This window comes from Bubalus bubalis, chromosome 16 (genome assembly GCF_019923935.1).
Source record: "Bubalus bubalis isolate 160015118507 breed Murrah chromosome 16, NDDB_SH_1, whole genome shotgun sequence".
Taxonomy (NCBI): Eukaryota; Metazoa; Chordata; class Mammalia; order Artiodactyla; family Bovidae; genus Bubalus; species Bubalus bubalis.
Genome location: NC_059172.1, coordinates 27,651,030 through 27,666,171, shown reverse-complemented (window position 1 = coordinate 27,666,171; position 15,142 = coordinate 27,651,030). Strand labels below are relative to the sequence as shown.

Sequence of the window (15,142 nt, the reverse complement as noted above, 5' to 3'; positions counted from 1 at the left end):
ATGCTGGAAGATAGAGCTGTAGTTTCATTCTTTTGCGTGTGGATCCTTCTCTTCTAACACCATTTGTTGAAGACACTGTCCTTTCCTCATTGAGTATGCTTGGCTTTTTGTCAAAAATTGGCCACATATACATGGGTTTATTTATGGTTTCTCTATTGTGTTCCATTGATCTATGTATCTGTCTTTATGCCAGTAATGTACTGTTATGACTATCATACCTTTATAATATTGTTATCAAAGGTGTGATGCCTCCAGCTTTGTTCTTTCTCAAGATTGCTTTGACCGTTCGGGATTTTTGTGGTTTCATAAAAATGTTAGGGTAGGTTTTTCTGTTTTTGTGAAATTACTATTGAATTTCTGATAGAGATTGCATTTAATCTGTAGATCTCTTCAGGTAGTATAGACATTAAACAGTGTGAAATTTTCTAATTCAAGAGTACAGAATATCTTTCCATGTATTTGTATCTTCTTTAATTTCCTTTGCCAATGTCTCATAATTTTCAGCATATAGAGCTTTCACCTCCTTGGTTAAATTTATTCCTAAATGTTTTCTTATTTTCGATGTAATTTTAAGTGGGATTTTTTTAAAAAATTTCTCTTATTGATAGTTTTTTGTTAGTATATATAAAAACAACTGATATTTGTGTACTGATTTTATATCCTGCAAATTTATTGAATTCATGTTTTAGTTATAGTTTTTTGATAGAATGGGCTTCTCTGACGGCTCAGCTGGTAAAGAACCCGCCTGCAATGTGGGAGACCTGCGTTTGATCCCTGGGTTGGGAAGATCCCCTGGAGAAGGAAATGGCAACCTATTCCAGTATTCTGGCCTGGAGAATTCCATGGACTGTAAAGTCTATGGAGTTGCAAAGAGTCAGACATGACTGAGGGACTATCACTTCTCTTCACTTAGGGTTTTGGAGAAATGGTCTTTTAAAATGAATTGACAAGAGCAGAAAATGATTTTTAGGCAGTTAGCTACTGTTCAAATTGATCCCACGGAGAACATACTCACAAAGTTTTCCCACGTGCTATAGACTTCCTCCTCCACACTTTCGAAGCTGAAAATGAACAAAAGGCAATGAAAGGAATAGATTTTCTGTTCCTATTGATTTATGTACCAATGAAGAAAATTAGACTCCTTTTGTATGAGGTAAGTATTCTTTAACCTTTAGCACAAGGAGTGTTTTAAACTCGCAAACTCTTTTCTTCTGTGCTTTATGGTATTATATTACTGCTACTTCTGTCACACTATAATTAAGACCCTGTCAGACTTGCTGTACTAAATCAAGGTAAGCATCACTGAATATCTTGACTTTCAAAATTTCACGGGACTGAATTTTTCCATTCAAGGTGTCAGACGTGGTTAAGTTGTAGGTGTTATCATGGCATGTGGGTGGAGGACATAGGACTTTTGAGTTGCTTTGTTTCAGTTTTATTTTAGTAATCTCTTTCTTGTTTATTGCAAGGTAACAAAATGTTGAAAAGCTAAAGATTAGGTTGTATTTATTATGTTTCTACCAGTTGTGTTTATGTAAATTAAGGTCATATTTCTTAACTGCTCTGCAATTAATTGTGTATGTGAAAATCATGTTCAGATTATTTCTTGTATGTGCATGTACAAGCATATATTTACATGTATATTGGTCTTACCCAATCAAAGGTGGTCAGATTTGTTTCAGGTAGAGCACATATTAGGGAGTATGAAAATGAACAAGCAGGAACACATGGTCTCTTCTTCTCAGGCTTTGGGTTTCAGGTCCAAGGCAAAGAGCAGAAACAGCTTTCTTGCCTCTTTGGCATTAGAACTCACCAAGAAATATCAGTCCTGGCCAGCTTTTCAAAAGCTGTTGGACCAGGATTGAACCCCTGTCTTAAAGGACCTTTCAAACCCTCTCCTGACAACCTCCTTAGCAATAAGGGCTTCGTCAGTTTATCAAGTGCCTATGATGTGCCAGGCACATTATCAGTATTCCTGAAGTAGTATCCCACTTGGCTATTATCTCCAACTAGAGATGAAGAATTGATCCTCAGAGTGGTAGATGATGACTTAGGGGGAAATATCTAGCAAGTTAAACCTATATCTAATTTTTAAAAATTGCAATAAGAACACTTAAGTGGGGCTTCCCTGTTGGCTCTGGTGAAGAATTTGCCTGCCAATGCAGGAGACAGGGGTTCAATCTCTGGTCCAGGAGGATCTCACATGCAGTGGAACAACTCAGCCCATGCATTGCAACTATTGAACCTGTGCTCAGATCCCAGGAGCCACAACTACTGATCCCATGTGCCACAACCACTGAAGCCCACACGCCCTAGAGCCCACGCTCTGCAATGAGAAGCCTGAGCACCGCAACTAAAGAGTAGCCCCTGCTCATTACAACTAGAGAAAAGCCCATGCAGCAAAGAAGACCCAGCACATCCAAAAATAAATAAATATACATATTTTTAAAAGAACGCTTAAGTGCACAGGTTTCCCTGGTGGCTCAGACCATAAAGAGTCTGCTTGCAATGCAGGAGATGTGGGTTTGATTTCTGGATTGGGAAGATCCCCTGGAGAAGGAAATGGCAACCCACTCCAGTATTCTTGCCTGGAGAATCCCGTGGACAGAGGATCCTGGTGGGCTACAATCCATGGGGTCGCAAAGAGTTGGACACAACTGAGCGACTAACACACACACAAGTGCACACTGCAGTATTGTTAGCTGTAGGCACAATGTTGGACAGCACATCTCTAGAGTTTACCCATCCCACATAACTGGCACTTTATACCTATTGAATAGCAGCTTTCCATTTCCGCTCCATTACTCCCTGGCAACCACAGTTCTACTCTATATCTATGAGTATGTTTTTTAAGATACCTAATATAAGTGAAATTACACAGTATTCATTATTCTGTGACTAGTTTATTTCACTTAACATAATGTCCTTCAAATTCATCCATGTTGTTGCATATGGTAAACTATCCTTCTTTTTTTTAAGGCTAATATTCTGTTGTATGTCTATTCCACATTTTTATCCATTCATCCATGAATGGATATTTGGATTATTTCCATACCTTGGCTAATGTGAATAATATTGAAGTGAACCATGAGGTGCAGATATCTCTTTGAGACCTTGATTTCAGATCTTTTAGATATATACCCAGGAGTGGGATTAATGGATTGAATGGAAGTTCTATTTTTAATTTTCTGAGGAACCTTCATATTGCTTTTCATAGTGGCAGCACCAATTTACAGTCCCACCAACAATATTCAAGTGTTCTAAATTTTCTACATCCTTGCCAACATGTGTTGTTTTTGCTTTATTTTGTTTGTTTTGTTTGATAATAACAATCCTAACAGGTGTGGCTTAGCATTTTATCATTTACTTATTCCTTGAAAATTATATATTATTCTAAAATCCATGTTTTAGTCATGTTTCCAAACTTCCTTCCTTTAAACCTACTTTCATATTATCAGATTTCCCCAAAATGGGCATCACCACACATCTTATTCTGTACTTTGCATTTTAACAGAATCACAGGATGCATCAAGAGCCTAGAGCAGGTCCAGGCATTCACCCCCAAATGGACAAATTTTTTCCGCCTCCCTTATGGATAGAGGTGGTAATTATGATAAATTGGTGATAATTATTATTTCCTTTGAATTAGCTCTTGATGTGTATTTCTAACAGATAGAAGACAAAAGAAAGCCACATTTTAAGCAATGCTTTGTATCATGGTGTGCATAGTTGCTAGTTGCTCAGTTGTGTCTGACTGTCTATGGGATTCTCCAGACAAGAATACTGGAGTGGGTTGCCATGCCCTCCTCTAGGGGATCTTCCCAATCCAAGAATCGAACCCATGTCTCCCGCATTGCAGGTGGATTCTTTAACATCTGAGTCCCCAGGGAAGCCCAAGAATACTGGAGTGGGTAGCCTGTCTCTTCTCCAGGGGATCTTCCGACCCAGGAATCTACCTGGGGTCTCCTGCATTGCAGGTGGATTCTTTACCTGCTGAGCTACCAGAGAAACCAGGTGTATATTAGGAAGAAATCAAGAAACACTTTGGGCACTCTCTCTCCATCTAGTGGTTAAGTCAAAGAACGCTGTAATCATCTCAAATTCCATATTTTAGGCTAAAAAATGTTGCAAAACTTGTTTAGTGTTTTTTTTGTGTGTGTTATCTGTCCAGTGGAACTTTGAGCAGCTTATGGAAAATGAGTTTGATAATTCTGGAAATAAAAATAAGGCTCAGTCTGATGACTAGGATCCTAGACTGGATGCTTTGATACATCTGTGCTTTTGTTTGATTATTTGGAAGGTGGGAAAGATGATGTAATATAAACCAAATTTAATACCATTCTAGTGTGAGAGTTCAATACGGGGTACATTATACATTTTTTAAACAATGAATTATGATAGCAAGCCTATTTTAATAAGAATTTTCTCCAAGAGGTGGGTTAATTCTTTTTTTTTATTTCTACAAATTAGTAGTATTAGTAAGAGGAGGTATAATCATCTCTCTTTTTTTCTGAGCTTTAAAAATGTATATTTTACCTGCTTCCCCCTACTTCACATAGACATCATGATTACTAGCAATAAGATGTATGTGAAAGTGGGAGAATTATAGTATATATAAGACTCGTCATACCATCATCATCATTAGTAAATTAGTTTTTGGAGGAAAGTCCCTTTTAATATGAAATAAACTTACCCCTCTTTCAGATGAGTTGTAGTTGATGGAGAACTGGACCTGAATCAGGAAAACCTAAACTCAGTTCCTTCAAGTATCTCTTGTAAGCTTATGACTTTGAACAAAGCACTTAAATATCAGCTTCCTCTCAGCTGTGGAGAATATTACCGTTGCAGGAGGACTAAACTTAATGGACATGAATCCATCTTTGGTTACTGTAAGGCGTTGCATTAGAGTATAGTACTATTATTTACTAGTCATTTCCACTTTGTCTTGAGTTTGTACACATCCAGCATTTGAAATAGATATGCATTATTTTTTTTCACTTTGAGTTTATATATTTTGAAAACAGCAAAAGTTTTATTAACAATTGTATTTCCAGGCGTAGTTTTAAAAGCCTTTATATTACCTTCAACATTTCTAGAGCAGATTTACTTAAAGACAATTTATTAAGGGGATACCAGATGGGAAAGGGCCAGATACAACAGATAAAGGCACAAAACATCTAATAACAGTTGCTTTGATCCCTCAGACTGTGAGTCTTTTGAGAAATTGTTATTGATGCCCTGCTCATGTCATGATGTCATCTATAAAGTATGCTGAGATTTTTGAAAGATAGCAATAAACTCAAGGAGCAAATGTTACAAGGTTACATTCTATTGGAGGATATCATATATTTCAGTAATCCGTAATGCATTGATTGACTGCAGTAGGGGTTCTGAAATTATGTGAATTATGGGTGCTACTCATTTTGGTGACTGCAAAGCAGTGAGAACCAGGGGAAAGATCTATAGACCTGAAAAATCAGCATGCTGTTGCTGCTGCTAAGTTGCCTCAGCCGTGTACGACTCTGTGCGACCCCATAGATGACAGTCCACCAGGCTCCCCTGTCCCTGGGATTCTCCAGGCAAGAACTCTGGAGTGGGGTGCCATTTCCTTCTCCAATGCATGAAAGAGAAAAGTGAAAGTGAAGTCGCTCAGTTGTGTCTGACTCTTCGCGACCCCATGGACTGCAGCTTACCAGGCTCCTCCATCCATGGGATTTTCCAGGCAAGAGTACTGGAGTGGGTTGCCATTGCCTTCTCTGAAAAATCAGCATAGTCAGATGTGATTCCAGCTCAGCCACATCCAAGCCTGTGAGCTGGGTTAAAATATTCTTAGGTGTTCCTCCCAAGATTGTCCTACATGCCATGAAATCAGGTGGAAAAGTGTCCTTGTAACAATGCCCCACAAGTGCCCCCTGAGTATAAAATTGGCCTATTATCATTAAAATATCTTGAATCAGAGATTTCTTAAAACAAAGAAGCAAACAAACTCAATATCACAAAAATTCTACAAATTTGGGTGGGAGTCATTCAAGTTCTTCCTCCCCTGTCCACCACTCTTCCAGTATTTCCATTTCTTCTTTTCCTTCCCACCTTACTACTTCCCATAGGATTGGCTGTAGGGGCTAAACAGCTTCCTGAGTGTGGAGGTTCATGCTTTCTTTTTCTTCTTTGATTTCTTAAGCCAAGAAATTTGCAAGGCCACTGAAGTCTTCATGTGCCCTCTCTGTGATAAGAACTGCTCACTGCAGAGACTCAACGAAAGCTGTATCTACGCCAAGGTCAGTGTGGACCCTCACATTCCCCTCCCTGCCCTCTACTTTTCCTAGGAACATAGGCAGTAAAAAGTCCTCTAGAAAACTGCTTTCTACCAAAGTTAAATGTTCCCAAGAGTTTCAACAAACAGTGTCATTGACAACTGAGTAAAACATCACTCTGTGGCAGTTATAAAAAGGATGTATTTTATTAGAATATTTTTGTCTTCTTCTGTTTATATAAGTGGTTATTGCCATTACAGACATAAAACATCCACTTGGAATGATATCCAGATTATTTTTATGGAGAAGAAGATTATTTCTTCTTCAGTGGTAAAGTTTGTATCTTCCCATGAAGACTCATGAAATCTAAATACTTCTAATCTGACAGAGAAAATGAAGTTTTCTTAACATACCTGAAGTTCTCAAATTTCTTCCTATTAGAATCACCTGAAGAGTTTTTTAAATTCCTGAAACCCAAGCCACATCCCAGAGCAATTAAATTAGAATCTTTAGTTTTGGAACCTAGGCATCAGCATAATTTAAAAACTCCCAGGTGATTTCAGAGTGCATACAAGTTTGAGAAATGTGTACTTCAATTTTATAATTATGAGTATTCATTTGTAAAATGGTTTTATTAAAGTATAGTTAATGTGTAATAAAATGTACATATTTGAAGTATATAAATGAATGTGTTTAAATACATATATATGCTTTTGTGAAACCATGGCCACAGTCAAGATAAAGTAACATATCTATTACTTCCAAAGGTTTCTTCGTGATTTCTTGTAATCCCTGCCTCCCAAACCCCACCCCTGGGCTCAGGCAAACATTTTCTGCCATTATAGATAAATTCGTATTTTCCAGACTGTTATGTATAGAGTCATACAGTGTGTGAATTTTTTCTAGTTTCTTTCACCCAACATAATTATTTTGAGGTTCATCCTCAAAATAAATGTCATAACATTTATCAGCAAATCCTCCCTCTTTATTGCTGAGTATTAATAGTATTGCATGATATGGCTATATCAGAATTCAGTTATCCCTTGATCTTCATAATTAAGATGAATCTTAATAATTATCCATTCATATTAATAATTTGGGGGGAGGTTAAGTTGTTACAATTTTAAATAAAGGTGCTATAAACATTCATCTACAAATGTTTGTTTGGACAAGTATTGTTATTTCTCTTGGGTAAATGCCTAGAATAAAAATGACTAGATTTTATGATAGGTAGATTTTTATCCTTCTAAGACATTGCAGAACTTTTTTCCAGAATTTCTACACATTTTACATTTCTACCAGTGATGTATGAGAGTTCTAGTTTTCCATATACTCACTAGTTCTCATGATAGTCTTTTTCATTGTAACTGTTCTAATAGATCTTTAGAGAGAGCTCACTGTGGTTTAGTTACTTGAAAATTATTTGATTCTTTCGGGTCTTGCTTTTAGGATTTGTGAGTTAGCCTCACATCAGTGCTCTTTCTAGCACTAATTTTCCCCACAAATCTTTCTGTGCACCCTCCCCAGTGAAGTGTGAATACTGAGGATTTGCAGTCGGGCTAAAAGGCCCTACCCCTGCCTGACTCTGAGGTCCTGAAACTGTTTCCTCTAATGCTTTCAGGGGTTATGTCTGCAGCCAGTTTCCTCACATGAGTGCTCTCTGTCTGGCTTGTCCCTCTTTGCACTCTTGTGACTCTTTCAGGCAACCATAATGCTCACCTCCATTGTTTCCTACCTCTTAGGGATCACTGCCCTTCATTGTCTCACACCCAGTCTTGAAATCTGTTGCATTATGTATTTTGGGAATTATTCGGTTATTTCCAGATTGTGGGTAAAGTCAGTCGCTGTTACTTCATCTTGTTCAGAAATGCTGTGCTAGGTCACTTTGTTTGTGTCCAACTCTATGGACTGTAGCCTACCAGGATCCTCTGTCCATGGAATTTAATAGGCAAGAATACTGGAGTGGATTGCCACACCCTCCTCCAGGGGATCTTTCTGACCCAGGGATCAAAACCATGTCTCTTATGTCTCCTGCATTGGCAGGCATGGTCTTTACCGCTAGGGCCACCTGGGAAGCCCTGTTCAAAAGTAGAAGCTTGTGTATAATCACTTTTGACAAGGGTGAACATAAAAACAAAAGCCACTTAAGATCCTCCTAGGAGACCAAAACTTACTAAAATGAGCTTCTGAATTATTTTTCTTAAATGCATGTTATGGGGAAAATCTGTTTTGTTTATAATTTAATTTCTGAAGTGTGCTTCGTATTAAATTCTCTCAAATGTTCCCCAAAGATATCTTGTTTTGGGAAGCATTTTCTCGACACTTTTTATAAAAGCCAAGTATATTAGAGTCATTTGATGTATAGACACATGTCCCTCCCTTTGCCCATGCATTTCAAAGATATATGACAGCCTTAGGGACACCAACAAATCCAAACACTAAAGATAAGAATCATATGTGGCAGAGTGATAAAGTGAGGAAGCTGTCCAAGGAAATGCTAAATCCAGGGAGCCATTGTAATTATGTGGTATCTACATTCCTCTGTTACCCTGGAGAAAAGAGTATATGTAGGGGTAGGTATGACTCAGGAAGATCTCACTTAGTAACTATTATCAGGTAGGTGGAAATGTTAGCTTGCAGAAGAGAATATTGCCTTAAGGAACAATGCAAGAAATAAAACCCACCAGGGTGAAATCTTCATTATGTCTTGTATTTGATCCTCTGGTTAAGGTAAAAATGTAGTTACTTGATTTACATTTTAAAAATCAGAACTATTCTTCCTTCATTGAATGGAAATAAACATTTTCTTTTAAAATCTGTTATATTTAAACACCTAGAGGTTACTAGATGGGCAGTGTCAGAAATAAGAGAAGAAATTTTTAGCAAAGAAACAAGCCCACCAATCTAAAATCATCTAGTCACCTGATCACCTAGCCACCTCATCTGCTGCTGCTGCTGCTGCTAAGTCGCTTCAGTCGTGTCCGACTCTGTGCGACCCAGCCACCTCATCTAGAAACTGGTAAATTCCTTATGGAATCACTGCTACTTGTGAAAAGTAGCAGGACATTAAATCTGCCATATTTTACATGTAATTATTGTGCATAAATAAATAAATAATGTTCACATTTAATCATTCCCTTAATAGTGTCAAGGATGTGTTTCAGGAAAAATGTGGTCCCATTATACAATAAAAATTATATCTAAGTACATTAACATTTTCTTTGGTGATTATTTTAGGTTTTGATACTTAAAAGTATGGGGTTGAGAAATATTTGCAATTAAGTCATTGCAGTGATATCTGCATATTCTTCAAAGCACAGGTGACCACAGGTGTCAATTTCCATTATGTTAGGATTTTTCATTAAAGGTAAAATCATTAGCTACAAGAGTCCTGCATTGTTTTTTCATGTAGTTCTAAAAATGACTCAATTCTTATTTGAAGTAACGCTTATTTATAATAGTTATGGATATTCGGTGATTTTTTTTACTGGTTCAGCAAACATTTATTCAATCCCTAATGTATTGAGCCTCAGATTGTATACTAATGTTGAGATTACAACAGAATCAGGACAGATCATGTTTCTTCTGAAGGAGGAAATGGCAACCCACTCCAGTATTCTTGCCTGAAGAATCCCATGGACAGAGGGGCCTCGCAGGCTATAGTCCATAGGATTGCAAGGAGTCAGGCCTGACTAAAGTGACTTAACACACATGCATGAACATGTTTCTTCTTTAAGAAATTTCATGGAAGAATCCTCAGAAGACTACATCAGAATCATCTAGAACTGTCATTAAAAACAGATTCCTGGGCCCATGTTAGATTCAGAATCAGCTGGTCAAGGGCAAGGCTTAGAAACCTACATGTTAACACATTCCTCAGGTGATTCTTATTTGTAGGCCCACATTTATAAAGTTATTGCACTAAACAAGTATTGAGTTGGGGTGAGGGTGAATACCTGCCTCTTGAGAGACCTATACGCAGGTCAGGAAGCAACAGTTAGAACTGGACATGGAACAACAGACTGGTTCCAAATAGGAAAAGGAGTACATCAAGGCTGTATATTGTCACCCTGCTTATTTAACTTATATGCAGAGTATATCATGACAAACGCTGGGCTGGAAGAAGCACAAGCTGGAATCAAGATTGCCGGGAGAAGTATCAATAACCTCAGATATGCAGATGACACCACCCTTATGGCAGAAAGTGAAGAGGAACTCAAAAGCCTCTTGATGAAAGTGAAAGAGGAGAGTAAACAAGTTGCCTTAAAGCTCAACATTCAGAAAACTAAGATCATGGCATCTGGTCCCATCACTTCATGGGAAATAGATGGGAAAACAGTGGAAACAGTGGAGAAGGCAATGGCACCCCACTCCAGTAGTCTTGCCTGGAAAATCCCATGGGTGGAGGAGCCTGGTAGGCTGCAGTCCATGGGGTCGTGAAGAGTTGGACACGACTGAGCGACTTCACTTTCACTTTTCACTTTCATGCATTGGAGAAGGAAATGGCAACCCACTCCAGTGTTCTTGCCTGGAGAATCCCAGGGACGGGGGAGCCTGGTGGGCTGCCATCTATGGGGTCGCACAGAGTCGGACACGACTGAAGTGACTTAGCAGCAGCAGCGGCAGCAGTGAAAACAGTGTCAGACTTTATTTTGGGGGGCTCCAAAATCACTGCAGATGGTGATTGCAGCCATGAAATTAAAAGATGCTTACTCCTTGGAAGGAAAGTTATGACCAACCTAGATAGTACATTGAAAAGCAGAGACATTACTTTGCCAACAAAGGTCCGTCTAGCCAAGGCTATGGTTTTTCCAGTAGTCATGTATGGATGTGAGAGTTGGACTGTGAAGAAAGCTGAGCGCTGAAGAATTGATGCTTTTGAAATGTGGTGTTGGAGAAGACTCTTGAGAGTCCCATGGACTGCAAGGAGATCCAACCAGTCCATTCTAAAGATCAGTCCTGGGAGTTCTTTGGAAGGAATGATGCTAAAGCTGAAACTCCAGCACTTTGGCCACCTCATGCGAAGAGTTAACTCGTTGGAAAAGACTCTGGTGGTGGGAGGGATTGGGGGCAGGAGGAGAAGGGGATGACAGAGCATGAGATGGCTGGATGGCATCACCGACTCAATGGACATGAGTTTGAGTGAACTCCGGGAGTTGGTGATGGACAGGGAGGCCTGGCGTGCTGCAGCTCATGGGTTTGCAGAGTCGGACACGACTGAGCATCTGAACTGAACTAAACTGAGGGTGAATACATGAAGCTTCCATGTTTGGTGTAGCCTGTGCCCAGGTCCAGTGGGCATGGATAGGTGTACAGATTTTGCACTATTGAAGAATTAGGAACTGAGGAACTGAGAGAAGGCTAAACTTTGGTCTAAATTCCAACTCTTTGCCTCTTTTCCTTGTAATCACCTGGCCTGCAGGGTTGGATCTGGTCCAGAAGAGTCTTGTTCTCCTTAGCCCACAGAATCTTGAATGGAATATATACAGCAGTTTCCAGAGCCTTAAGTTATTCTGAACTCATTGTTGACTTAAAAAATAGTCACAACCTAAAAGTTGAGAGTTATGTTTTTTTGGTGGGAGTTTTTAGGACTTTAAGCCCAGGAGACATCTCAAGTAACCCTAAGAGAACTGCTCCAAGTAGGCAGAGAGGAGTCAGGTTATATAGAAGTTTTCAACAAAGGGCAGGTAGTCTGAACATCAAAAGTATTTTTGTGAATTAAAGAAAACCAGATATCTCAAGTTAAGAAATTTAGCACTTTTCTATATATGGAAAGATGCTAGAGTCTGGGCTCACTGAAATCATTCCTTTCCTATGCATCTCAGCTGTCTGGAGCCAGTATCCTGCAATATTTCACATCCTGACATTTTCAGTTCTCATTGTAGGGAGTGGCTGCAGTCTAATGGCTGCCAGATGGTACAGGTATTCTTTCTGAGTGCCCTGGAGGGCTGGAATCGTTGATGACTGTGACATCCTTATGTACTGATATGGCAGAAAATAGACCATTTCTCACCAAGAAACAATTTTAGAGAGAGCTATCTATCAACTACAGTAGAGGAGAAGAAATAGACTTTAAGCTTCCAACCTAATAAGAAATTTATTTCCATAAGCAGTCCTCACATTTATTGATTTTCAGCCACACTCAGCTCTCCAAGAGAAATCACATGTCAAAGAAAATGGAGAATTTGTGCTAAAACACAGCTTTGTTTTCTTAAAGAAGTTTGCTTCTGTCTTCTTAAATTACCCCTACTCACATGCATAATGTTAAATAAAATGCTTATCCAGAGGTTCCCTATGCATAAAGGCATGCTATTAAAATAAATATTATACATTTGTAGATTGGACAAGATTTTTTACTTTTAGCATTTTTGCTTTTTTTTTTGGCTCTGTTATGCTGCTTTGGGATTTTTCTTGAGATTTCAACTGGAGTTTTCTTTTATAGAGCAACTGTTCTTTTCCTATTAGGCAGAAGGCCTCTCCCATCTTTATTCTCCTGCCAATTGCTCACTTTCTAAGCTTGAGCCACTCACACTGTGCTTGACTCTTCATTTTTTGTCCCCTCCGTTTTCATTTAGCAGCTCTTATATTAGGCCCCTTGGTGGTGGTGGTGTTCAGTTGGTAAGTCATGTCTGACTCTTTGCGACCCCATGGACTGTAGCCCTCCAGGCTCCTCTGTCCATGGATTTTCCAGGCAAGAATACTGGGGTGGGTTGCCATTTCCTCCTCCAGAGGATCATCCCAACTCAGGGATCAAACTCGAGTCTCCTGCATTGTCAGGTGGGTTCTTTACTACTGAACCACAAAGGAAGCCCATATTAGCACCCTAAAAAAGCCTTGTCATGGGAAGCTATTGTATAAGCACAGGCTTCTGAGTGTTCTTCTTATCTCCAAAGTCTCCCCTCTCATAATACACACCACACGTAATAGTTTAGTGGAGGTAACATGACGACCTTACACTTTTACCCGCCTCCTCAGGGCAAGTTCTGAAGACTTCCCTAACTTCCATTCTAGCTTTATCTCTCACTACAAGTTTATAATCTCACATTACATCAGTATGACATGTATACCTTACCATGTCTAGCAGATGTGTTTCTAAAAGTTGATATTTAAATTTACTTAGTTAAAAAATGCCTGAAAGATTTATAAACAAAATAACAAGAAAAAAATGAAAAGCTTTTTTTAAGGAAAATACTCCTCAAAAAATAATTTGTATGCAACACAATTGTTATTAAATATGGCTTTTTACATGTCACTTTTCTAAAAACAGGGCCATTTCTGGAGCAGGGGGAGCCATTATTTCTTGGTCACCTTTATGTTTCCATGTGTGAAGCCTCTGTTCTAATACTTTTAAGAGGCTGTTTCCTGCACTAAACTTGTTTATAAAGGACAGCAGACAGCTGTTCAGCTGCTTGGCAGCCACAAGTGTCTCTGTGGGATATCTTTGGACATAAAAAAAAAGCTAAATTCCCCCACTGGGTGGAATTTTATGAGCTCTGTGGGAGAATTTCTTTGTGGTCCTTTTCTCTACTGTACATAATATATGCTGATGATTGTTGTGAAAAACTATTCTTATTGCATTTTTCAAAAGCCCAAGCCTTAACATCAACAGCCTTAGAAGTTTAGAACCATCTAAAATATCTTGCACCTATCTACCAACTTTCAAAAGTAGTAGTTTTCATTATCTTTTGTATAATGAAATTTTCAATAATGCAATATTATAGGAAAATACCTAATTGCCCTCTACTCCTGTGAGAATAATGCACCTATTTTCTGTATGATTTCTATAGTATTTAAGTGACTGACAAAAATGTGATGCCTTGACTGTATTGGTTTAATCTCCCTCACTAAATTATGACTATAGTAAAGATATTATGCAAATGAAAAGAGAAAAAGGCAAATTGAATTTATACTTTATTAAAATCAAATAATTCTTACAACTCTGAAATGTATATTCAATAACATTGTGTGACTGTACATTGTTCTTTATAAAACTTCAGGTCATGTCTTACTAAAAAACACTTGGACTGTATCCTAAATATATCCAGTGATTGATGAAATTTCTTAATGACCCATGGCACGTTCTGAAAGACATCAGAGAGCAGGGCTAGCACTCTGATACCTCTCCCTTGGAAACGCTGGATCACTAATGGAATTCTGCATTCTGCAACTTCCCCAGCCCTGGAAGTTTGGCTAACAGGAAGTGCAGCTGTGTGTGCTTTCACTGGAAAGCCAACTTCTTAAGCTCACTGCATAGCTTCCATTTGTGGTCCACAAATACTTCCTCAGGGTGCTAGAACCACTTCAAGGCAGGAATAAAGGTAGAGTCCAAAAGGGAAAGAGAAAGTAAGGGGGGAAATGCTGATTCCCCAACTTTCTCCATGAGTAAATCACGCGAAACAGTTGCGGGACCCATGAAAGGATTGTCTATCTTGTATTTACAAATGATAAAAGAATGTGATTCCAGTGAGAAAAAAAAATCAATAGTGCCTCAATGTAAAAAAAGTAATCACTGGATTATTATAGCCAAAACTATGGCTAATATCTTTGTTTGTTTTCCATTAAGGTGACATATCTGTTTGATAATGGAGGGACAGTCTTCTTCGCTATTTTTATGGCAATATGGGGTAAGTACGTTCTTCCATTACTTAACTTCCTAACCCTTGTTTTCTGAAGCTGTTGTGTGTTTCTGCACACCCACACACACAAACACACATACCATGTGTCAATTCAACAATAAAATCTTTTTTCCTATGCCTTCTTGATACATTCACAGCTTCTTCGGGAATTTAACTCTTGATCTAATCTTCTAATCCCTAAAGCCTCAACCTTCCTATACTGTAGAGCATATTTTTCCCACCGAAAGCAGCCAGTAATTAAAAACAAACTGA

The 15,142-nt window shown here is 38.6% G+C and overlaps 1 protein-coding gene across 4 annotated transcripts in view; it reads left to right on the top strand.

Moving 5' to 3' along the window:
• ANO3 (anoctamin 3) overlaps nucleotides 1–15,142 on the top strand; it is a 452,499-nt gene that overhangs the window by 352,072 nt on the left and 85,285 nt on the right. For all 4 annotated transcript variants that reach the window (XM_025266342.3, XM_025266344.3, XM_025266346.3 and 1 more), the window contains 2 exons: nucleotides 6,182–6,278; nucleotides 14,818–14,878. In XM_025266342.3, coding sequence (XP_025122127.1) covers nucleotides 6,182–6,278; nucleotides 14,818–14,878 — 158 coding nt within the window. The remainder of the gene's footprint in view (nucleotides 1–6,181; nucleotides 6,279–14,817; nucleotides 14,879–15,142) is intronic.